This window comes from Triticum urartu, chromosome 7A, assembly GCF_056163025.1.
Source record: "Triticum urartu cultivar PI428250 chromosome 7A, HENAU_Tu73, whole genome shotgun sequence".
Taxonomy (NCBI): domain Eukaryota; kingdom Viridiplantae; phylum Streptophyta; class Magnoliopsida; order Poales; family Poaceae; genus Triticum; species Triticum urartu.
This window is the reverse complement of record NC_141879.1, coordinates 113,657,442-113,684,083: the sequence shown is the minus strand read 5'-3', so window position 1 is coordinate 113,684,083 and position 26,642 is coordinate 113,657,442. Positions and strand designations below refer to the sequence as shown.

At 46.3% G+C, this 26,642-nt stretch overlaps 1 protein-coding gene and 2 pseudogenes across 1 annotated transcript; 2 read left to right on the top strand and 1 right to left on the bottom strand.

Moving 5' to 3' along the window:
- Window positions 1-3,679, top strand: part of LOC125518461 (N-(5'-phosphoribosyl)anthranilate isomerase 1, chloroplastic-like) — a 91,568-nt pseudogene extending 87,889 nt beyond the window's left edge.
- Window positions 3,680-4,475: 796 nt separating this feature from the next.
- On the top strand, window positions 4,476-12,382 carry LOC125524896 (receptor-like protein 9a). Its single transcript, XM_048689930.2, has 4 exons — window positions 4,476-5,040; window positions 9,476-9,631; window positions 9,749-9,817; window positions 9,917-12,382. The coding sequence occupies exons 1-4, from the start codon at window positions 4,680-4,682 to the stop codon at window positions 12,040-12,042; spliced, it is 2,712 nt and encodes a 903-aa protein (XP_048545887.2). The 5' UTR covers window positions 4,476-4,679; the 3' UTR covers window positions 12,043-12,382.
- A 93-nt stretch (window positions 12,383-12,475) lies between these two features.
- Window positions 12,476-26,642, bottom strand: part of LOC125518460 (SNF2 domain-containing protein ENL1-like) — a 49,998-nt pseudogene continuing 35,831 nt past the window's right edge.

Below are 26,642 nucleotides of genomic sequence, written 5' to 3'. Positions count from 1 at the left end.
TGAAGGACGAGGATCCCATCCAGAATATATCTGCCTTTCATAAAGGCCGACTGGTTCGGATGGTGGATCCAGGGAGCTATAAGGGACGCCCTAGTGGCATACCCCTTCGCCAATATCCGGAATATCACATTAAGGACTGTGATGGGACGGAACTGCCTAATGTCCATAGCTCCCAGTACCTTTGGAATCAGGAAAATGATCCCGCGGTTAAGCCGTGACATGTCTAGAGTCCCCCCTAGATAACTCGCAGAATAGGTCCAGGATGATCTCCTTAACCATCGGCCAAAACGCCTGGATTTGGAATAGGTCCAGGATGAACTCACGGAATGGCTCCTGATTTCGACATTTGCTTACGTTCTACATCATGCATACTCATTTGTTTTTGGAAGTCTATGAACCTACGTGCATATTGTGCTTCTCGAAATCGCCCACCGAAAAAAGGATAATCGCTTGTTTTACAGTGGCAAGGGATTGAACTGTCAAAAATTTCACATGCCCTCTGTTAGAAGCAAGAATGGCTGGCTATTGGCTGGAGGCCTTTACGCAAATAATGTTTTTTTTAGAAGAACAGGGAGGCCGCTCCCCGGTTCCATTAACCAGAATGAAACCATACAGCGTCTTTTTTGTTCAAAGAAACTACTGAAACTAAGGTTTACCAATTCAGACTAAAAACAGAGAGATTATAGCCCTGCTCGTAAGGAGCCAAAGGACAAATGAAAGCACACCAAGGCAAACAGGCGCCTATTAACCAGTGATCACCCCACACAACTCGCTCGCTCCTCTTTTCTTGAGTGGTGGCGCCAGTGCCGCCTGGGGTGACCAGCAGATTGCGAGGGTAGACACGGGGCTGTTCACCATGGTCTTGTCGTCGGTGTCACGCTTCTTGGCCGGTGAAGAGAAACCACCATCTTCAGAGATCTTGAGGTTGTCCCAGCATACCCCAGTATCCAAACCAGGGTTCTTCTTCAACCACATGATATCATCAGGGGTTGCTGGAGTAGCTTCGCCAGCGCACTCAAGAACTCTTCCTCGCGGGCTTTGCTTGCTTCTGGGATCAGAATCACCCAGTACTTGATCATCCTGTGTATCAGTCTCCACACCTGATTGATAGATGTCCAAGTGGTGTTGTTAAAAATCATAGAGTTCCTATATTTCCATAAACACCAAAGGACAGCAGAACTAACTACGTTCAAAGATAAATTCTTTTTATTAGAGACCCAGAGTCAGGCCACAGATTCAAAGTTTGCACCCAAGTTCTTTTGGAAAAAGAGATTGACAAACGACCATATATTTTTGGCTACAACACAGTCAAAAAATAAATGATGGTTTGTTTCTTGCTCCGCACAGAAGACACAATCCAGCGGCTTGATCACATGCCTTTTCCTAAGGTTGTCTCTAGTCATCATCTTGTTTTGGGAAAACAACCAAAGGAAGACATGGATCTTTGGGGGCACTGCCAGTTTCCAAACAGCTGGAAGAAACAGGGGTTGCACCTCTCTAAAGTTAATCACGTGGTACAAAGAGCTAGAGGAGTAGACACCCTTATTCTCAAGTTTCCAGATCAGAGCATCAACATCACCATCGAAGGTGATTGCTTTGGCAATCTCCACTAGCTGGTACCATTGCTCCATCAGCTTACTATCAAAGTTTCTCCTAAAGGTCAACTTCAGTGTTTTTCACCATCCTAGATATCTCTGACACTCTTGTTTTGCTCATTGCAAATCATATAGATGTGCCAGAATTGTACTGCTAGGGGGGAGGTGCCAAACCAAGTATCTTCCCAAAACCTAATCTTATCTCCTGTCCCTATTTTCCATCTATACCCAAATTTCAAAGTTTGGATAATGGATTTCACTCCTTTCCAGAAAGCTAGAGGTATTGGTGGAGGTGCTAGGGACAAAAACATTAGTTTTTCCTCTCATATATTTCTGGTCTATCATCATCTTCCATGGTTTCCCCTCACCTTCATAGTATCTTTTAACCCAAGATCCTAAGAGGCAGATGTTGACATCATGAAGATTTGGGATGCCAAGCCCCCCAAATTCTTTCTTCATACAGACTGTCTTCCAGTTAGCTAGATGTATTTTCCTGTGCCCTTCAAAATCATTCCATAGACAATTTGCCATTTGGGCATTAATAAGTTCTATTGCACATTTAGGAAATTTAAAGAAAGAAAGCAAGTACACAGGAATACTAGCTAGACATGCTTGGATGAGGATTATTCTCCCCCTGTAAGAGAGGAGCTTTCCCCTCCACCCTGCAATCCTTTTCATAATCTTGTCAATAAGTGATTGAACATCTTCTCTCTTAAGTTTATCATAGTGCAAAGGAATCCCAAGGTACTTGATGGGGAAGGAACCTAAAGTACATTCTAGTATATCTAAGAATTCTCCCACCTCAGCTGCATCCATGTGAACTGGTATGAGCTCACTTTTACTATAGTTTATTCTCATTCCAGAGATTATCTCAAAACAGGAAAGAACCATCTTAAGGTTCCTGGTATGTTCTAGATTATTATCTAAGAATAAGATGGTATCATCAGCATATTGGAGACATACTATCCCTCCAGGGCAAATTTCAGCACACAACCCTTGTATCAGCTGATGATTTGTTGCTTTCATTAACATCCTAGTTAGAATATCAACTACTAGGTTGAATAACAGGGGAGAAATGGGGTCCCCCTGCCTCAAACCTTTTCCTGTAAGGAAAAAATCACTCTCAGTGTTGTTAAGCTTAACACCCACTGATCCACCTCAATTACTTGAAGGATCCAATGTACCCATTTATCTCCAAAGCCTCTCTTTCTAAGCAGCTCTTCAAGGAAATCCAAATCTACTTTATCAGAAGCTTTTTCATAGTCTAGCTTAAGCACTAGGCCTTGCCTTTTAGTAGAGTGGATGGAGTGTAGAATCTCATGAGCTGTAACCATACTTTCTAAGATATATCTGCCCTTAAGGAAGGTTGATTGCTTACTAGCAATAAGCCTTTGCAGGATCATGGTTAGTCTATTTGTGAGGACTTTGGTGAAGATCTTGAAACTACAGTTTAGCAAACTAATGGGCCTAAACTTTTTCATGCTGGAAGCATCTGCTTCTTTTGGAATCAAAGTCAGCATAGCAAAATTAAGTCTATGAATAGTCAGATCCCCTTGATGAAAAACTTCAAACATAGCTAACATGTCTTTTTTGATCGGCCCCCAAAAGTTCTGGTAAAAAAAGAAGGGGATGCCATCTCGGCCAGGGGCACCATCTGGATATGGTTCAAAGACAACCTTCTTGATTTCCTTTTCTAAGAAGGGGGCCTCAAGGGCTTCATTTTCAGTAGAGTTAACTTTCTCTTCATCAGAGAAAAAGGTTGGGTCTAATTGGATCCCACCTCTTTCCTCTTTCTTGAAGAGATCTTTATAGAAGTTGGTAGCAATCCCAAGCATTTCTTTAGTGTCAGTAACTGGTCCAAGAGGGCCATCCAGGGAGTGGATAGTAGTTTTCCTTCTCCGTTGGTTTGCCACTGTATGGAAATACTCAGTATTCCTATCTTCTTCTTTGATGTTTGTGCAGCAGTTTCTGTTCTGAAGCCAGATGGTGTCGATGTCAGAGTATGTGGTTCTGTTGGAATTAAAAAAGACCCCGATATGATCTCATCTTTCATGAGCAATATAAGATCCCTGGGCCGATCGTAAGGATATCTGGCATAATTTCGTTAGGTGTACTCAACTCGTGGTGGAGCATAATTTCGTTAGGTCGGCGAAGCAATTTCGAAAGCAGTTTCCACCCGAAGCAAGTAGTGGTTCAGACCTGATAGTGATGAACACCTTCAGAGGTTAAAGCGCAACAATGGCTAAAATTCTGACTATTGATTTATGATGAATCGTAAATTCCGATTATATTTTGTCTATAGCGCAAGCGCAATAAGTGAAACCCTCATGGATCAGACCAAAATAAATGGTTGGAAGAACACCATGTTTCCAGAGTTTAAACGACCTCGGTGTCTTGTCATGATTGGAAGAACAGCACCGTCACCTAATCCCTTACAGCAAGCACTCAACGCTTCAACGGAGAAGGAAGGGTTGATCGATTCAGCAGGGTCGTTGTTGGCATTGCAGACACCACCACACCCTTGGCCTTGGTCTTGGTGGACGCAACGGCAGCCACGGGGAAGGAGAAGGCATTTGGCGCCGCCACCGGGGCGGGGCGGGGCGGAGAGTGAGATCGGAAGAAGACCAAGAAGGTGCAATGTTAGTGTGACCAGTCTTGTCGACAGAGTTGAGCTGGACAAGTGAAAACGATCAGACCATTGAAAGCTTGGCCCGGCTTGCCACTAGCTCCTGCCATCATAGTCGCACCACGGACACAGGCGACAGGGCAAGAGCTACATACCACTCCTCGCTCCACAGGTCACTGACCACTAGTCTGGGGTACCGTGCGCGACCCGCAGGTGGAGTCTTTGTATCCCTAATCCTGCGAATCTGGCCGGCCCATGCTCGCCGGTCCGTCCACTCCCATCGGAATCATGCATACAAGTCGCCGACTCTAGAAACTCCGGCACTAATTCCGGCAAGTCTTCTGCCACTGTGTATACTAATTACTAAGTACATAAAGAGAGGCCGGCACGCAGAAGAAACTAACAAGAGCGTGCGCACGCAGCAAGGACCTGTAGGGAGCCTGCTGCCTGCAGTGACCATGTCGCGCACATCGCCGGCGGCGGCGGTGGCCGTGCTATGCTGCTTTGTGATGATGTGCGGCACGCCGTTCCTGCCGGGGTGCGAGGGGTGCAGGCACGACGAGAAGTCAGCGCTTTTGGACATCCTCGACCAGTTCGACTACTATGATTCGCTGGACTGGAGCAGTAGAGATTGCTGCGAGTGGGACGCGGTGACCTGCAGCTCCCGCACAGGCCGTGTCACCGGCCTCGACCTCAGTATACTTGAGAGTATTGGCTCCGGCTCGGGGCTACTCAACGCTACCACGTTCCTTCCCTTACAAGAGCTGCGGAATCTGTCCCTCAATTACCTCTATATACAAGGATGCTATCCTGGTGCAGGTAATTCAGTCAAACTCTATTAAATGTTGCCATATTTGCTACATTCTATCCATATTACTTGTCCGCTCCTTTAGTAAAACTTTAGATAGGAGGGACTAGCATTCTTTACAACTACTCACTCCGTTCCTAAATATTTGTCTTTTTAGATATTTCAAATGAGCTACCACATACGGATGTATATAGACATAGTTTAGAATGTAGATTCACTCATTTTGCTCCGTATATAGTCACTTGTTGAAACCTCTAGAAAGACAAATATTTAGCAACGGAGGGAGTACTAGCGAAAAGGCCTGTGCGTTGCAACGGAAGAAAAAAAAATCATAATCTTCAACGGCCATGACAACATTTTGCTGCATTACCGATAACATTGTGACAAACATTTTGTTCAACTCATTAATATTTTTTAGTGCACGAACTTTTTTCAAAATAATGAATATTTTTTGATTTACCAAACATTTATTTTTAAAATTCAGAACATTTTTTGAATATGTGAACATTTTTTGAATCCACAAATATTTTATGATTTATTGCAAATTTTATTTAAAATTCTAAATTTTGTGGAACTTTTTTGAAGTACCAAATTATTTAAAGGTGAAAAAATGAAAACAGAAAATAAAAAATAAAAAAATGAAATTTGAAAACAGGCTGCCCACACATGGGCCGGTTCAAACGGGCGGGTTGTGTCTTCTCCCAACGCGCAGAGCGAATTATAGGAGCTCCCTACTGCGTGGGCTGGCCCAGTCGGGGGATTCCATTGTGTGAAACATTTGTTGACACTTATAAGTGGCATCAATGGATAATATTTTGCAACTTTGGGGGCAATTTATGTGACGTATCACAAGAAGCAGTAATGTCTTTATTATTAGGTATAGCAAAAATGTCCATACGGTGCAACGGGAGAAACATATCCTTGATGTGGTCACAAGAAAGATTAGACATGTGAACAGATAGGAGTCAGTGGTGGTGGTGGTAAGATCGAACGGTGTGGGTTAGAATAATGGGGGTACAACATCCTCATTACCTTGCTCCCCCTCTCCCATTTTTCTTCCTCCCAGACCTCTCTTTCTCCTACTCTTGAGGCCATCCAAATGTTCCATACACTCCCACCTTCTCCTTCACCTCTACCTCCGCCACTTGCATCTCCTCTCCATCCGATCTCACCGTCGGCACACTCCTGTCGCTTGTCTCCCCGTGGACCAATGTTCTAACAACGAGGCAGAAGGAGGCGAGGGCTAGCAGGCGATGACGGGATCCTCGGGTCAGACCAGGAAGGAGGTGAGCGCTGGTGGAAGCAGACGACGCTGGCGGGATCCTTGGGTGGAAGGAGGCAGGTGCTAGCGGAAGGAGATGGGCACTGGCAGGATCCTCAGATGGAAGGCTGGTGGCCCTTCTCGTAGGAAGGCTGATAAATCATGGGTGGCAGGGACTTTGGTGCTGTGGTTGATTTGGACAGCGCCCTGACCTGAATGAAGGGATGATTTATGGATTTATTTATAAAGTCGGGCGTATGCCTTTTCTCTAAAAAGAATGAAGGGACGATTTTGGTGGCTTGCGGCGGCTTTCGAGCAGGAGTCGAGAACAACAATCTTACCTGGCTGACCGAAGGAATCAGATCAGCGACGCTTCCTTTCAAATCGCTGAAGATGTGTGTAGATGCACACAGCGATGCATTACTCCAAGGGCAGTGCGTCGCTAAGTTGCACCGACCGTTCTTGCCTTGGTTCCCAAGCGATGGCGGAAGGCTCGGTCTGCGGCTGACGACCTCCTACATCGGGCCTGGACGCGGGACATTCGAGGGGGCCCTCGGACCCCTTGCAACCATCGAGTGTATCGATCATTGGCGGCGTGTTCGTCCCGTCGACCTCTCTGATGCCACGGACACCATTCGTTGGCGATGGACCTTCTCGGGGCAATACTCTGCTAGTTCTTGTTAGCAAATTTGACAATTTTAATTTATGGACGAAATCAAATCACAGAATAAACTGCCTGTAGAACTATTTCACGCGGTTGACCTTTTGTGTGGCGCCCGACACGCTGGCGCCACACCCTACGCCTGCGTGTCGGGCGCCATCTAAAAAGGTCAGCCGCGTGAAATAGTTTTGCGGGCAGTTCATTCTGTGATTTGATTTCGTCCCAAGGTTAGAATTGTCAAATTTGCCGTTCCTGTTACTCTGCCCTATTCCAGGGATGCATCTCAGCACCGCATGCCAAGCTGACCTAGAAGACATGGGCCCCATTATGCTACAAGATCTTCATCTGGCTGGCCACTCAGGACCGATGTTAAACTGCGGAGCGGCGCGCTCGCCATGGGACACATCAGATAATTGGTAATAGACACACCGCAAACCTGATAACTTAGGTACAAACACCGCGATAACTTTTATGGAGGCAAGTTGTTGAAAAACATATTGTCGGTATCTTTACTGTAAAATAGCGGTGATATACGTATCACGGACCTCATAACTTAGGTACAAATATTATGGTAACTTTTTACCTGGGAAAAAAATTGTTGAATACATACCCCTAATAACTTCTATGTAAATAGGATGGTAATACACATTGCAGACCTAATACTTTAGATACAAACACCAGGTAACTTTGATTGGGGAGAGTTGTTGAAAAACATACCGCCGTTAACTTCTGTGTGAAATAGTATGATAATATACATATTAAGGACCTCATAACTTGGGTTACAGACAAAGCGATAACATTTTTACCTGTGAAATAAGTTGTCCTCGATAACTTCTGTATAAATAGGATGGTAATAGACACACCGTTGACCTGATAACTTGGGTACAAACACCGCGACAACTTTTGCGGTGGAAAAAAGGTTGTTGAAAACATAATACCAGTAAATTCTTTTATAAATATCATGAAAATATATACACAATGGATTTGATAACTTAGGTACAACAACTACGGTAACTTTAACCCAAGGAAAAATATTGTTGAAAATATATCCTGGGTAACCTAGGTGTAAATAGCATGATAATATACGCAGCACCAACCTGATAACATATGTACAAACACATCGGTAACTGATTGACCCTGGGTTGGGGGGGTGGGGATTGTCGGCCGGGGTGTTGTTTGGGAAAGTAAACCCCATATAGCAAATCCCTAAAAAGTTTAGTGCCTCAAAAAACAGCTCTTGATCACTAAACTTTGCCTCACTAGCCAAATTTTTCTTTAGTAGTGGGCATTCTCTTAGTAGAAATGGGGAGACTACTCCCCTCTTGCATTTAAGGCAGGAAGACCGTGCACCGGTCGATTGGCCTGTCTCCGGTAATAAAATCTAGTGCTACCGCCCCCCGAAACCATAGCCCACCCCACATTCATCCATTTTTGCAACAGTTGCCCCTGCTTTGAGCCGACAGTCGAGCTCCGTCATCGCATCCCTCAGATCATGTGCCGCCTTCCGACGCCACCACCGCCCCTTGCACGGATCATGGTCGCCATCCTCACTCCTACACCGTATTCCTTGACTCTAACACCATCGCCTATCTCTCGTTCGTATGTCGTATTCGCTACCACCGCCTCCCAAGATCCATCACCACCTCCCCACCGCTACTTCGACCCCCACGTCAAGCTCGCCAACGAGGGGGAGAACAACGACGAGATATCGTGAAGTCATCCCTCTGCCGACCACCACGAGGCCGACCCCTTGGGGGGGGGGGGGGTGATCCCCATCTGGTCATGCGATTCGGATTTCTCCGACTACTGAAAGGATGGCGACAAGTAGAGCTAGTATATAGTATCTAATTTCATACCCCCTCCATCCCAAAATAAGTGTCTCAACTTTGTATTAACTTTAGTACAAAGTTATACTAAGGTTAAGACACTTATTTTGGGACGGAGGAGTATGTTTTATCTCGATGCTTGACCTCGTTAATTTGATGTTGATGTAGTGTTTTTTCTCGAATACGCACGAGTGTGCGTATCATTCATTAAAGAAGAAAGCGGGAAGACTCCCAAGCGAGAAGACTCCCATTGTTGATGTAGTGTTAATGTAATAGGCAATGGACAGTTTAATTATCTACGTATGATGTTAATCTTGTACTGTTGTCTAATTATGCAATGAAATAGTTTGATTTTGTCTTTGAAATGAGTTCGTGTGCAAACAAATTGTGTTCAAATTTTCAGGGGGGGGGGGGGGGGGGTCATGTTTTGGGGGATCTGCTAGATAAATAAAAATTTAACCCCTAAAATTTAGCTTTTAGCTTTTTCTGGGATGTGGGATATGATGGGGATTAAAGTTTAGAAGATCTGCTATAGATGCCCTTAGCGTATCATATGTGTGGTTTTATATCTCAAAATGTGAGCATGACCATACACTTCATGATTCAAGAGGAACTTACATGCAGTTCTAACATATCAAACTTACATGCAGTTCTAACATACTGATCTTTTTTCTCATATGTTGATTTTTTTCTTGCAGGCTTTGAAGTATGGTCAAAACTGCGCAAATTAGAAATTCTTGATTTATCCAATAATAAATTAGATGAGAGTAGCATCACATCCTTAGTTGCAGTTTCATCGCTACGGTCATTATTGCTCCATGGCAATGCCTTCAGCTCCAATCTGACAATACAAGGTGAGCTTTGGAGTTTTCTCATCCTAGGGGCTATTTTAAGCATTTTCCTGGTCTTGTGGGTACCAACAACATCTTGCAAGTCACTTCTCGTGATTTATGTTGTTGTTTACTGTACAGGACTGAGCACAATGAAGCTGCATACTCTTGATCTAGGCAATAATTATATACACGGCAAGTTAGCAACAGGTAAATGATGCATTTTGATATCTCAATAACTTGTGTAAAATACGAAGTTGGTCGTATTGTGCATTAAAGAGCATTAATAAGAGGTTTTTTTTATTACAGATATTTGCAATATGGGAGATCTTCAAGAGTTACATCTCAGTGGCAATATTTTACTTGGAGAGCTTCCGTCATGCATGAAAAATCTAGCTTCTCTCAGAATTCTTGATCTGTCACATAACACTGGATTGATTCTGAAGTTTCCCTCTCCTATCTTTCCAAGTCTCACATCACTCGTGAAACTTTCCCTCTTAAATAACTGTCTTGAAGGAGTTCTCTCCCTGAGTTCCTTGCTAAGTCCACAATTGACTCACCTTGAACTAGCAAGCAACGGCAACGGTAACCATTTTCAGGTGCAAACAGAGAATCCAGCAACACATCCATCAGCTCAGCTTAAGGTTCTAGTACTTCGAAATTGCAACCTTAATGGTAATTCATCCGTTATACCAAGTTTCTTGTTGCATCAGCATGCACTAGAGACGGTTGATATGCCTAATAACAACCTAACAGGTTACTTCCCCTTGTGGTTGATAGATAATAATGTCAACCTATCAACGCTAGTTCTGCGAGGTAACTCCTTTACAGGTCCTTTTCTTCCATCCAAAGTACACACCAACTTGCATTGGATGGATGCATCCCATAATAGGCTAAGGAAATTACCTGTGGACATCAACACCACATTACCAAATTTGAGGTACCTAACCTTATCAGGGAATTATTTTAGGGCCACCTTTCCTTCCACCTTGAGCTACATGGATAATCTGCAATATTTGGATTTGTCTTACAACAATTTCTCAGATAACATTGCGTCGGCTTTTGTTGGAAGTATGTCAAATATCACTGGCTTGAAACTGTCGGGAAATCATTTCTACGGTGCATTCCCTCAAGACATTCAATTACCTTCCATTTTACATCTATTAATGGATGAAAATGAAATCAAAGGAGAACTTCCCCAGAAGATATGTGACAGTATGAAGCTTATGACGTTTGATGCTAGCAATAATGAGTTGACCGGCCATCTCCCTACTTGCATTTACCAACTCTCGGCACTTGCCATCTTGAAATTAAAAGGGAACTCGTTGACTGGATCGATTCCATCAGGATTATGCGGCCTCCGCAAACTGGTATTTCTAGATATTTCAAGCAATAACCTTTCTGGTCCAGTGCATTGCTTACCGAATTTGTACCATGTTCATATGAGTGAAAATAGATTAAATGGAACCTTTCCTATTCCATTGTCTGTGGGAACTAATATATATACAGTGGATCTCAGAGACAACCAATTCAGTGGTATCCTTCCAGAGCTGATAGGCAAGTCCTTTCCAAATCTAAAAGTACTGCTACTAAAAGGTAACATGTTCAACGGGATAGTTCCAAATGATGTATGTAACTTAAGGTATTTGCGTCTACTAGATCTGTCTCATAATAAGCTATCCGGGCAGCTACCTTTATGTTTGTACATTATGGGACTGGATGATGGTTTATTTAACTTCGAACCTGGTTTTGGAACTTTTCCTGAATTATTCGAAGTCACGGGGCTGCCAGATCAAGAGGGATTCATGACTAAGGGCAGACAAGACAATTACAGGGGAAACATACTCAACTACATGACTGGACTTGATTTCTCTTCGAACCAGTTGAAAGGATCCATTCATGAAAGTATAGGTGACATGAAATGGTTAAGAGCATTGAATTTCTCAGAAAATAACTTTGATGGATCAATACCACAGTCCTTATCAAATTTAAGTGATCTGGAGAGCTTGGATCTCTCGCACAACAAGTTGGCAGGCCAAATACCTTCAGAGCTAGCAGCATTACCGTCCCTTGAAGTGTTCTCAGTGGCATACAACAACCTGTCTGGTCCTACACCGGGAACAAAGGGGCAGTTCATCACATTTGATCAGAGCAGCTACGAAGGCAATCCGTATCTCTGCGGCCCACCGTTTCTAAAGAGTTGCTCAGTTCCTGAGCTTGAAGAACATGGAGAAGAAGACGATGATAAAGTTGGTGATATCATATTGTTTGGTTGTTCAGCTATGTTCTACATGGCTGGTTTCTGGACGTCCTTGGGTGTGCTTTACTTCAAGGCAAGCTGGCGATGGTCATGGTTCTCTGCGGTGGACATGTTCAGCGATTTTGTAATGGTCAAGTTGGCTATATACACAAGAAAGATCCGTGGCGCCAGTTGATCTTTCCGGAGGGCTGAATAATTCATCAAGCGGTTACCTTTTGGTGATACTAGTAGAATATTTAAGAAGTTGTGTAATTTGTTTTAAAATATTGTCGATTGATAAGTTGTGTAATAAGGCTGTGACGTTCTGTGGCCATGTGTTATATTTTGTTTGGTCTGTAGATCTGAAGTTCTTTGGAACTGGTTAATGTGATATCACTCTGATTGAAACAGGGTAATGCTTTTCCTAACATTGGACTAGGTAATGTTAAGTCACTTTGATGAGCGCTCTTATCTAGATTGCCGCATGTACTGTAAAATACTCAGCTGATAAAAGACAGTGATTCATATTTATTTGAGCAGCATGTATCTTTATAACAGTCGGCCAGGATCCACACAAAAGTTAGACATAGTATGATGCACATGGCCAAAACAAACAACGGTTCAGAGGATCATGTCGACTCAGCAGCGACCACCATCAGCTTGTCATCATCCAAACCACCTTGTGTCTTGTCCTCACCGTCACGGTCCGGCAGCACGGACGCCAGTGCCTGCCATAGTACACCGTTACCGTTAACGATAGGCAAAAGTGCATCGCTCATTGAGTTGCAAAATAGTAAGAGATTGATCGTCTAACTTACCGTGTTCGCAAGGGTTTGCGTCAGCCGATTGATATCTTCGGCAGGGACATCTGAATTTGGCTTAACGGCATGCACATTCCTACAATACATCGGTGTTAGCTACAAAGAAAGGTTGACAAGAAAGATACATGCATGCTCCGTGCTCAAGGAAGCAACACTGACCTATCCGGAAGATAGCGAAGTAGGTAGAAAATACCACAGTTTTGACATTACAGCGAATTTTGAAGTATTAAGAATACTGTGGACCTGTTTGGCAAAAGCTTTATACGCTGCAGTTACAAACACGCTCATTGCTAGCTAGCTAGAAGTTCCAAGCTGATGTACGGCCATGCACAAACTAGTACGACCATGCACTAGCCGAACAACCAATATGAACACACCATACACAAGCTCCATGTTACACTGATAAAATGGAGTTGGTTGTCGATTACCACACATGCCATCACGTGCAGCAAGGACATGATCAGTCCATCTCGACCTGGCAAGTCCAGCATACATAGCAAAAACAAAATCAAATCCCCACACACCTTTGCTAGATGAGGACCTGGAAATGTAGGGAACACAGATTGGGACGAGATGACTTCAGTAGGGAAAATCGGAAGCAGCGGCAATCGGAAGTAGCAAGCAGGAAGATGCAATGAAGGACAGTGTACTAATCATTTTCCTCCCCTTTGTTAATTTTTTGATTTGTCCATGACCGCTGACCAAGAGGACAGGCGGTGATGATGGGTTGGGAGTGAGTTGAAGATAACACTCGTTCTTTCGTCCTCTCTGCTTTTTAAAAAGAGGTCGGAGGTTCTTTTTTATATGCAGAGAAAATACCATGGTATTGGGAAAACTGTGGTATTAATACTACAGTTTTTTGTTCTCACCAAACAGCTCACAGTAATTAAAACCATGGTATTTCTAAAAACTGTAGTATTCTCAAAATACATAGAAAATAATTTACTATCAAACGGGGCTTAGTTATAAATAATTCACAAAGAGAAATCTGCCATCCACTCAATTAGCATTGTTTATCATGTATGCTCCCTCCGTCCGAAATTACTTGTCGCTTAAATGGATGTATCTAGCACTAAAATATGTCTAGATACCAGTGGCGGAGCTATGTTGGGGCCAGGGGAGCATTGGACCAATTTCTGAAGATTTTTTTAGAAAGACTTAGATTAGAATTTTTTTAACATTTGCCCCCCCCCCCCCCCCCTCCCTTCCAAACACTGATGATTGCATTTCGCCTCCCCAGTGATTTTCGGCTAGCTCCGTCACTGCTAGATACATCCTAATGAAGGAAGTATTAGAAAACACAAGTGCTTCTGATTATCACATATCACAGCACAACATGAACTCTAGGCAAACATGAGAACTGGCATATTCACAAGAACAAACATGAACAAGATTAAGCATTTTCCGGGTCTGAGAAAAAATTAGAACATGATGTCCCTCTTCAAGAAGATTTCGCTGCAACATCAGGGAGTAGCCACATTTACTTAATTTAGATAAACGAATATGCATTACACTGCTGAGAACTTATATGGGCATGCATCAAAGAATACTTACCAACAAGGACATGATGAAAGATATTTTGCACGAGTCTTCATGCCCGACTTGCAGCGCATCATCATCATAGGACACACCAGCAAGATTCAGGGCCATTTTTTTAAAGCCTAACCATATCATGATCATTTAACTTTCCGTCCATGTCTTGAATGCCTTCCAATATGCCCTCAGCGCCTATCTTTGTCAACATCTGTGGGTGATCACATATTTGCTTCAATATCTGTTGAAGAACAGGAAGAAACATGAAACAAGCAGGATCTCACAAAGGAACAGGCACATAAAACATTGATAAAGTAAGGCTATATACCTAACAAATGCATCCTGTCATATAAATATATAATATCCCGTTTAATTTCTAGGTGTGTTTTAGTAGAGAAAACAATCAGTAGAAAGGTGTATTTTCATACGAATACGGGTACATTTCTGGACAGTGAAGATTGGTGGAAAGAAATAGTTTTGAAGCTGATGCTTACCGTGATTTGAGGCAATGGAGATTCCATTTCATTACGTATATCACTCTTCAGAAAAGCTTCATATAGTAGCCTCTGCACAGAAAAGAAAGGAAATTGAATCATTGTCTGTTATGACCGGCTTGGTCTATATTAGGAAAAGGCCCACCGGGCATTAGTATTAGGGGCTTGACCCACAAATTATCTTAGACTAAAGTTATAAATACTAGTTGTAAGACACGGTTGAGATCAAGCAATAAAGATATTATAATCTTCTGTTGCCCGGCTCCCTGAGGAGCCGGAACCCTAGCCGCCGCCGCCTCTATCCCTAGCCGCGACGGCGCCCCCTCCTCCTTGCCCATACAATCTGCGCCGGAGGCCTGGTAGGAACCCTAATCCTACCAATTTAGTATTCAGAGACACCAGCTCGATCATGTCGCTTCCTCCATCACCGCAGCCACTGCCAAACACCACCGCCTCACCTACGCTGCCGCCAGCCCCGTCCGCATCCATGCCGGCGCTCACATCCGGGACAGCCACCCCAACAGCGCCGACCGCCACCGCGGCAGAGCCGCCCCCCATCCTCTCGCCCGAGGAGCTCTCGGGCACCCTTCGGGAGCTCGTCCAGGCGGTCAAAGGCATCAGCCTCTACCTCGCCGGGAACCAGCCTCCGCCGCCGAGCGCCGCCACCACCGCCTACGGGCCGCCGCCGCTTCCGTGGACCGCCCCGGCCTTCCAGTCGCCCTACGGAGGGCCGCCCCCGCCGCCGCTGCTGCTGCAGCACTACCCGACCACGGGGAACCCTTGGCCCGCGTGGTCGGCCGCCACCGCACCGCTGGGGGACCCCTCCCAGCAGCTTCTCCAGGCACCCCCGCCGGCTACTTCGACGCTGGCTGCGGCGCCGCAGCTCCTCCAGGCGCCGTCATCGTCGACTACATCACCACCCGCGCCCAGGCCCACAGGTCGGCCCCTGCACAGGTGTAGTTTCCGCCATCGCCATCGCCATCGCCAATTCCCGCGTGGGCAGCCGGCTCGTCGCCGGCCCCAGTGTATACCACGGCGCCGGAGCACCCGACGCCCTCCCTCCGGTTTGACCGTCCCTCCGGCTCGGCGACCTACGCCCCAGAGATCCCCGACCCGGCACACTCGCTGCCGCCGACTGCAGCCATCCCCGGGCACGGCGGTCCGACACCCCCTCGCTTCGCCAAACTGGACTTCGCCACCTACGAGGGCATGGAGGACCCTCTCAACTGGCTCAACCAGTGCGAGCAGTTCTTTCGTGGGCAGCGGACGCTCGCTTCGGATCGTACCTGGCTCGCATCCTATCATCTCTGCGGCGCGGCGCAGACCTGGTACTACGCCCTCGAGCAGGACGAGGGCGGCATGCCACCATGGGAGCGCTTCCGGGAGCTCTGTCTTCTCCGGTTTGGGCCTCTTATCCACGGGAGCCGCCTGGCGGCCCTCGGCCGTTTATAGTTCACCTCCACTGTTCAGGACTACGCCGACCGCTTCCAGGCCCTGGCGTGCCACGCGCCGAGCGTCTCCGGGATTCAGCGCGCCGAGTTATTTGTGGGCGGTCTGCTGGACCATATTCGCGTGGACGTCGAGCTCCGGGATCCCCCCGACCTCCAGACAGCCATGTACTACGCCCGAGCTTTCGAGCAGCGGGCCCAGGCACTGCAGCAACAGCTCGGACGGGGCGGCCGCCAGCCCAGCCGACCAGCGCCGACTCCTCCAGCACCGGGCCGGCCTCCTCCAGCCGCGATGACCACGCCCCCGGCCACCACACGGACTTTCCGCCGGTTGTCACCTGCCGAGCAGCAGGAGCGTCGCCGTCAGGGACTCTGCTTCAACTGCGATGAGCCCTACACGCCGACCCATGTCTGCCCCCGCCTCTTTTACTTGGAGACGGTGACTACACCGAGGCGGACGACTCGACCGACGCGACACCACCACCCGAGGCGGCCGCGGACGCGCCCGCGGATCCCACGGCGACGGCGTGCGTCGTCTCCCTCCACGCCCTCGCTGGCATCCGTGGCGAGCGGACCATGCTGTTGCCGGTGACGATCCATGGCGAGCGGCTGGTGGCCCTGCTGGATACTGGCTCCACCCATAACTTCTTGCCTGAGGCGACCATGCGTCGGCTAGCCCTTCCGACGACGGGCAGGGAGCGCCTGCGGATCACGGTGGCGAACGGCGATCGCCTCCGGTGTCATGGGCTCGCCCGTGACGTTCCCATCTCCATTGGTGGCGAACACTTCTCCATTACATGTGCAGGGATCGACCTCGGCTGCTTCAACTTCATCCTCGTGGTGGACTTTCTACGGACCCTCGGTCCCATCCTATGGGACTTCGACGCGCTCACGATGACGTTCTGGCGGCAGCCGCCGCGTCCGGTGGGATGGCCTTGGGGGCGCTGCGCCGGCCGTGCCCCATCTCCAGCTGGTCGCCGCCTCCTCGGAGGCCGAGCAACCCCTGCCGGATTCCCTTCTGCAGCAGCACAGCGACCTCTTCGATGAGCCACGGGGTCTTCCGCCCGCCCGGGTGTACGACCATCATATCCACCTCATGCCGGGTACCCCTCCTGTGGAGGTTCGGCCCTACCGCTACCCTCAGCTGCAGAAGGATGAGTTGGAGTGCTAGTGTGCCCTGATGCTCACCGCGGGCATCATCCGGATCTCCACGTCACCCCTCACCGCCCCGGTGCTGCTCGTCCGCAAGTCAGGCGGTACTTGGCGTTTCTGCATCGACTACCGCGCCATGAACGCGCTCACGCTCAAGGACAAGTTCCCTATACCGGTGGTCGACGAGCTCTTGGATGAGCTCCATGGGGCACGCTTCTTCACCAAGCTCGATCTCCGGTCAGGCTATCATCAGGTGCGTATGCATCCAGACGACATCGCCAAGACGGCATTTCGCACCCACCTGTTGGAAATATGCCCTAGAGGCAATAATAAATTGGTTATTATTATATTTCCTTGTTCATGATAATCGTTTATTATCCATGCTATAATTGTATTGATAGGAAACTCAGATACATGTGTGGATACATAGACAACAACATGTCCCGAGTAAGCCTCTAGTTGACTAGCTCGTTGATCAATAGATGGTTACGGTTTCCTGACCATGGACATTGGATGTCGTTGATAACGGGATCACATCATTAGGAGAATGATGTGATGGACAAGACCCAATCCTAAGCCTAGCACAAAGATCGTGTAGTTCATATGCTAAAGCTTTTCTAATGTCAAGTATCATTTCCTTAGGCCATGAGATTGTGCAACTCCCGGATACCGTAGGAGTGCTTTGGGTGTGCCAAACGTCACAACGTAACTGGGTGGCTATAAAGGTACACTACAGGTATCTTCGAAAGTGTCTGTTGGGTTGGCATGAATCGAGACTGGGATTTGTCACTCCGTGTAAACGGAGAGGTATCTCTGGGCCCACTCGGTAGGACATCATCATAATGTGCACAATGTGACCAAGGAGTTGATCACGGGATGATGTGTTACGGAACAAGTAAAGAGACTTGCCGGTAATGAGATTGAACAAGGTATCGGGATACCGACGATTGAATCTCGAGCAAGTATCGTACCGCTAGACAAAGGGAATTGTATACGGGATTGATTAAGTCCTTGACATCGTGGTTCATCCGATGAGATCATCGTGGAGCATGTGGGAGCCAACATGGGTATCGAGATCCCGCTGTTGGTTATTGACCGGAGAGTTGTCTCGGCCATGTCTGCATGACTCCCGAACCCGTAGGGTCTACACACTTAAGGTTTGATGATGCTAGGGTTATAGGGAATAGATGTACGTGGTTACCGAATGTTGTTCGGAGTCCTGGATGAGATCCCGAACGTCACGAGGAGTTCCGGAATGGTCCGGAGGTAAAGATTTATATATGGGAAGTCATCATACGGTCACCGGAATAATTCGGGGGTTGCCGGTATTGTACCGAGACCACCGAAGGGGTTCCGGGGGTCCACCGGGAGGGTCCACCTGCCCCGGAGGGCCCTATGGGCTGTATGTGGACAGGGACTAGCCCCTTAGTGGGCTGGGCGCCTCCCCCCTAGGGCCCATGCGCCTAGGGTTTGGGGGAACCCTAAAGGGGGGGCGCCCCCCTTGCCTTGGGGGGCAAGGCAACCCCCCTTGGCCGCCGCCCCCTCCTCAGATTGGATCTGAGGGGGCCGGCCCCCCTCTCCCTTGCCCCTATATATATGTGGGGGGTGGGAGGGCGGCTGCACCCAAGTCTTGGCGCAGCCCTCCCCTATCCCAAGTCCTCCTCTTCTCCCACGGTGCTTGGCAAAGCCCTGCAGGATTGCCACGCTCCTCCTTCACCACCATGCCGTCGTGCTGCTGCTGGATGGAGTCTTCCCCAACCTCTCCTTCTCCCCTTGCTGGATCAAGGCGTAGGAGACGTCACCGGGCTGTACGTGTGTTGAACGCGGAGGTGCCGTCCGTTCGGCACTAGGATCATCGGTGATTTGGATCACGACGAGTACGACTCCATCAACCCCGTTCACTTGAACACTTCCGCTTAGCGATCTACAAGGGTATGTAGATGCACTCTCCTTCCCCTCGTTGCTAGATTACTCCATAGATTGATCTTGGTGATGCGTAGAAAATTTTGAATTTCTGCTACGTTCCCCAACAGTGGCATCATGAGCTAGGTCTATGCGTAGTTTCTATGCACGAGTAGAACACAAGTTGTTGTGGGTGTCGATTTTGTCAATTTACTTGCCATTACTAGTCTTATCTTGATTCGGCGGCATCGTGGGATGAAGCGGCCCGGACCGACCTTACACGTACTCTTACGTGAGACTGGTTCCATCGACTGACATGCACTAGTTGCATAAGGTGGCTAGCGGGTGTCTGTCTCTCCCACTTTAGTCGGATCGGATTCGATGAAAAGGGTCCTTATGAAGGGTAAATAGAAATTGGCATATCACGTTGTGGTTTTGGCGTAGGTAAGAAACGTTCTTGCTAGAAACCTATAGCAGCCATGTAAAAACTTGCAACAACAATTAGAGGACGTCTAACTTGTTTTTGCAGCATGTGCCGTGTGATGTGATATGGCCAAAAGGATGTGATGAATGATATATGTGATGTATGAGATTGATCATGTTCTTGTAATAGGAATCACGACTTGCATGTCGATGAGTATGACAACCGGCAGGAGCCATAGGAGTTGTCTTTATTTATTTATGACCTGCGTGTCAACATAAACGTCATGTAATTACTTTACTTTATTGCTAAAGCGCTAGCCATAGTAGTAGAAGTAATAGATGACGAGACAACTTCAAGAAGACACGATGATGGAGATCATGGTGTCATGCCGGTGACAACGATGATCATGGAGCCCCGAAGATGGAGATCAAAAGGAGCAAAATGATATTGGCCATATCATGTCACTATTTGATTGCATGTGATGTTTATCATGTTTTTGCATCTTATTTGCTTAGAACGACGGTAGTAAATAAGATGATCCCTCATTAAAATTTCAAGAAAGTGTTCCCCCTAACTGTGCACCGTTGCGAAAGTTCGTCGTTTCGAAGCACCACGTGATGATCGGGTGTGATAAATTCTAACGTTCACATACAACGGGTGTAAGACAGATTTACACACGCGAAACACTTAAGTTGACTTGACGAGCCTAGCATGTACAGACATGGCCTCGAAACACAAGAGACCGAAAGGTCGAGCATGAGTCGTATGGTAGATACGATCAACATGAAGATGTTCACCGATGATGACTAGTCCGTCTCACGTGATGATCGGACACGGCCTAGTTGACTGGGATCATGTAATCACTTAGATGACTAGAGGGATGTCTATCTGAGTGGGAGTTCATAAGATGAACTTAATTATCATGAACATAGTCTAAATTGTCTTTGCAAATATGTTGTAGATAAATAGCTCACGTTGTAGCTCCCTGTTTCAATACGTTCCTAGAGAAAGATTAAGTTGAAAGATATTGTAAGCAATGATGCGGACTAGGTCCGTAGTCCGAGGAGTGTCCTCACTACTACACAGAAGGCTTATGTCTTTGATGCACCGCTCGATGTGCAAACCCCTACAACGTCGTCTGTGGATGTTGTGAACACCTGACAGACACATCCTGATGACTACTTGATAGTTTAGTGCACCATACTTTACGGCTTAGAATCAGGATTCCAATGACGTTTTGAACGCCATAAGACATATGAGATGTTCCAAGAGCTGAAATTGGGATTTCAGGCTCATGCCCGTGTTGAGAGGTGTGAGACCTCTGACAAGTTCTTTTGCCAACAAGATGGAGAAGAATAGCTCAGCTAGTGAGCATGTGCTCAGAATATCTGGGTGCTACAATCACTTAAATCAAGTGGGAGTTAAACTTCTAGATAAGATGGTGATTGATAGAGTTCTCTAGACACTATCACTAAGCTACTAGATCTTCGTGATGAACTATGACATGCAAGGGATGGAATTGATCCCGGAGCTGTTCGCGGTGCTTAAGACCGCAAAAGGTAGAAATCAAGCAGGAGCATCAAGTGTTGATGGTTTAACAAGACCACTGGTTACAAGAAGGGCAAGGGCTAGAAGGGAAACTTCATGGATGGCAAACCAGTTGCCGCTCCAGTAAAGGAACCCAAGGTTGAACCCAAACCCAAGACTAAGTGCTTCTATTGTAAAGGGGACGGTCACTAGTAGCGGAATTACCCTAAATGTATGGTAGATAAGAAGGTTGGCAACTTCAACAAAGTATATACGTGTTATTAATGTGTACATCACTGTACTCCTAGTAGCACCTGGGTATTGGATACCGGTTCAGTTGCTATTACTGGTGACTTGAAGCAAAAGCTATGGACTAAACGGAGACTGGCTAAGGGCGAGGTGACGATGTGTGTTGGAAGTGTTTCCAAAGTTGATGAGATCACCATCGCACGCTCCATCTGCCTTCGGGTTTAGTATTGAACCTAGATAAATGTTATCAGGTGTCTACGTTGAGCATGAATATGATTAGATCATGTTCATTGCAATACAGTCATTCATTTAAGTTAGAGAATAATGGTTATTCTGTTTACATGAATGATACCTTTCATGGTCATGCACCCTATGTGAATGGTTCATTGAATCTCAGTCGTGGTAATACACATGTTCACGCCAAAAGATGTAGAGTTAATAATGATAGTACCACTTTCTCGTGGCACTGCCGCTTAGGTCATATTGGCGTAAGATGCATGAAGAAACTCCATGTCAATGGATGTTTGGAGTCACTTGATTTTGAATCGCTTGACACATGCGAGCCATGCCTCATGGGCAGGATGACTAAGACCCCGTTTTCAGTTACAATGAAACGGGCAAGTGACTTGTTGGAAATCATACATGCTGATGCGTGTGATCCAATGAGAATTGAAGCATGCGGTGGATATCGCTATTTTCTCATCTTCACTGACGATTTGAGTAGATATAGGTATATTTACTTAATGAAGCACAAGTCTGAAACGTTTGAAAAGTTCAAGCGATTTCAGAGTGAAGTTAAGAATCATCATAACAAAAAGATCATGTTCCTGCGATCTGATCAAAAGGGGATTTTCTGAGTTATGAGTTTGGCAATCACTTAAGACATTGTGGAATTGTTTCACAGTTGAAGCCACCTGGCACACCACAAGACAATGGTGTGTTCGGACGTCGTAATCGAACCCTATGAGATATGGTGCGATCCATGATGTCTCTTACCAATCTACCATTTTCATTTTGAGGTTATGCGTTAGAGACAGCTGCATTCACTTTAGATAGGACACCATCTAAGTCCGTTGAGACAGCGTTGTATGAACATTGGTTTGGCAAGAAACCAAAGTTGTCGTTTCTTAATGTTTGGGGCTATGATGCTTAAGGCTTCAGCCGGAGAAGCTCGAACCCAAAGCGGACAAACACATCTTCATAGGATACCCAAAGGTGAAAGTAGGGTACACCTTCTATCTTAGATCCGAGGGCAAATTGTTTGTCGCTAAGAACGGGTCCTTTCTCGAGAAGGAGTTTCTCTCGAAAGAATTGAGTGGGAGGAAGATAGAACTTAATGAGGTTGTCGAACCTTTATTTCAACCAGAGAGTAATGCAACACAGAAAGATGTTTCTGTGGCAACTACGTCTGTTGAATAGGAAGTTAATGATAGTGATCATGAAGCTTCGGATCAAGTTGCTATCGAACCTCGTAGGTCGACAAGGATATGTACTACTCCTGAGTGGTACGGTAATCCTATCTTAGATATCATGTTGTTAGACAACAATGAACCTACGAGCTACGGAGAAGCGATGGTGGGCCCGTATTCCAACAAATGGTTAGAAGCCATGAAATCCGAGATAGGATCCATGTATGGACTTTGGTGGACTTGCCCGTTGATCGGCAAGCCATTGAGATAAATGGATCTTTAAGAAGAAGACGGACATGGGCGGTAATGTTACCGTCTATGAAGCTTGACTTGTGGGAAAGAAACTTTTCACAAGTTCAAGGAGTTGACTACGATGAGAATTTCTCACCAGTAGCGATGCTTAAGTCCGTCGGAATCATGTTAGCATTAGCTGTATTTTTCGATTATGAAATCTTACAGATGGATGTCAAAACAAGTTTTCTTACCAGTTTTCGTAAGAAAAATTGTATGTGATACAATAAAAGGTTTTGTCAATCCTAAGGATGCTAAAAGGTATGCTGGCTCCAGCAATCCTTCTATGAACTAGAGCGAGCATCTCGGAATCGGAATATATGTTTTGATGGAGTGATCAAAGCTTTTAGGTTTATACAATGTTTGCTAGAAACTTGTATTTACAAGAAAGTGAGTGGGAGCACTACAACATTTCTGATAAGTATATGTGGATGACATATTGTTGATCCAAAATAATGTAGAATTTATTGGAAAGCATAAACGGTTGTTTGAAGAGTGTTTTTCAAAGGAAGACCTGGATAAAGCTGCTTACATATTGGGCATCAAGATCTATAGAGATAGATCAAGACGCCTGATGGTACTTTCAAAGAACGCACACCTTGACATGTTTTTAAAGGAGTTCAAAATAGATCAGTCAAAGAAGGGGTTCTTGTTGGAAATATGCCCTAGAGGCAATAATAAAAGCATTATTATTATATTTCCTTGTTCATGATAATTGTCTTTATACATGCTATAATTGTGTTATCCGGAAATCGTAATACATGTGTGAATAATAGACACCAACATGTCCCTAGTAAGCCTCTAGTTGACTAGCTCGTTGATCAACAGATAGTCATGGTTTCCTGACTATGGACATTGGATGTCATTGATAACGAGATCACATCATTAGGAGAATGATGTGATGGACAAGACCCAATCCTAAACATAGCACAAGATCATATAGTTCGTTTGCTAGAGTTTTCCAATGTCAAGTATCTTTTCCTTAGACCATGAGATCATGTAACTCCCGGATACCGTAGGAGTGCTTTGGGTGTACCAAACGTCACAACGTAACTGGGTGACTATAAAGGTATACTACGGGTATCTCCGAAAGTGTCTATTGGGTTGACACGGATCAAGACTGGGATTTGTTACTCCGTATGACGGAGAGGTATCACTGGGCCCACTCGGTAATGCATCATCATAATGAGCTCAAAGTGACCAAGTGTCTGGTCACGGGATCATGCATTACGGTACGAGTAAAGTGACTTGCCGGTAACGAGATTGAACGAGGTATTGGGATACCGACGATCGAATCTCGGGCAAGTAGCATACCGATTGACAAAGGGAATTCTATACGGGGTTGCTTGAATCCTTGACATCGTGGTTCATCCAATGAGATCATCGAGGAGCATGTGGGAGCCAACATGGGTATCCAGATCCCGCTGTTGGTTATTGGCCGGAGAGTCGTCTCGGTCATGTCTACGTGTCTCCCGAACCCGTAGGGTCTACACACTTAAGGTTCGGTAATGCTAGGGTTGTAGGGATATGTATATGCAGTAACCCGAATGTTGTTCCGAGTCCCGGATGAGATCCCGGACATCACGAGGAGTTCCGAAATGGTCCGGAGGTAAAGAATTATATATAGGAAGTGCTATTTCGGCCATCGGGACAAGTTTCGGGGTCACCGGTATTGTACCGGGACCACCGGAAGGGTCCTGGGGGTCCACCGGGTGGGGCCACCTGCCCCGGGGGCCACATGGGCTGTAGGGGTGTGCGCCTTGGCCTATATGGGCCAAGGGCACCAGCCCCAAGAGGCCCATGCGCCAAGAGATAAGGAAAGGAAGAGTCCTAAAAGGCGAAGGCAGCTCCTAGGTGCCTTGGGGAGGATGGACTCCTCCCTTGGCCGCCGCCCCCCTAGGAGATTGCATCTCCTAGGGCCGGCGCCCCCCCTAGGCTCCCTATATATAGTGGGGGAAGGAGGGCCTCTCAACCCACGCCTTTGGTGCCTCCCTCTCCCTCTCCAACACCTCCTCCTCCTCCGTAGAGCTTGGCGAAGCCCTGACGGAGTACTGCAGCTTCACCACCACCACGCCGTCGTGCTGCTGCTGGAGCCATCTTCCTCAACCTCTCCTTCCCCTTGCTGGATCAAGAAGGAGGAGACGTCATGCTGACCGTACGTGTGTTGAACACGGAGGTGCCGTCCGTTCGGCGCTAGGATCTCCGGTGATTTGGATCACGTCGAGTACGCCTTCCTCATCCCCGTTCTTTGAACGCTTCCGCGCGTGATCTACAAAGGTATGTAGATGCAAACCGATCACTCGTTGCTAGATGAACTCATAGATGGATCTTGGTGAAACCGTAGGAAAATTTTTTGTTTTCTGCAACGTTCCCCAACAATGGCATCATGAGCTAGGTCTATGCGTAGTTCTCTTGCACGAGTAGAACACAATTTGTTGTGGGCGTTGATGTTGTCAACTTTTCTTGCCGCTACTAGTCTTATCTTGCTTCAACGGTATTGTGGGATGAAGCGGCCCGGACCAACCTTACACGTACGCTTACGTGAGACCGGTTCCACCGATAACATGCACAAGTTGCATAAGGTGGCTGGCGGGTGTCTGTCTCTCCCACTTTAGTTGGAGCAGATTCGATGAAAAGGGTCCTTATGAAGGGTAAATATAAGTTGACAAATCACGTTGTGGCTTTCACGTAGGTAAGAAAACGTTCTTGCTAGAACCCTACTTCAGCCACGTAAAACTTGCAACAACAATTAGAGGACGTCTAACTTGTTTTTGCAGCAAGTGCTTTGTGATATGATATGGCCAAAGTTGTGATGAATGATGAATGATATATATGTGATGTATGAGATGTTCATGCTATTGTAATAGGAATCACGACTTGCATGTCGATGAGTATGACAACCGGCAGGAGCCATAGGAGTTGTCTTTATTTTTTGTATGACCTGCGTGTCATTGAGAAACGCCATGTAAATTACTTTACTTTATTGCTAAACGCGTTAGCCATAGTAGTAGAAGTAATAGTTGGCGAGCAACTTCATGGAGACACGATGATGGAGATCATGATGATGGAGATCATGGTGTCATGCCGGTGACAAGATGATCATGGAGCCCCAAGATGGAGATCAAAGGAGCTATGTGATATTGGCCATATCATGTCACTATTATTATTTGATTGCATGTGATGTTTATCATGTTTTGTACATCTTGTTTGCTTAGAATGACGGTAGTAAATAAGATGATCCCTCATAATAATTTCAAGAAAGTGTTCCCCCTAACTGTGCACCGTTGCGACAGTTCGTTGTTTCGAAGCACCACGTGATGATCGGGTGTGTTAGATTCCAACGTTCACATACAACGGGTGTAAGACAGATTTACACATGCAAACACTTAGGTTGACTTGACGAGCCTAGCATGTACAGACATGGCCTCGGAACACAGAAGACTGAAAGGTCAAGCATGAGTCGTATAGAAGATACGATCAACATGAAGATGTTCACCGATGTTGACTAGTCCGTCTCACGTGATGATCGGACACGGCCTAGTTAAC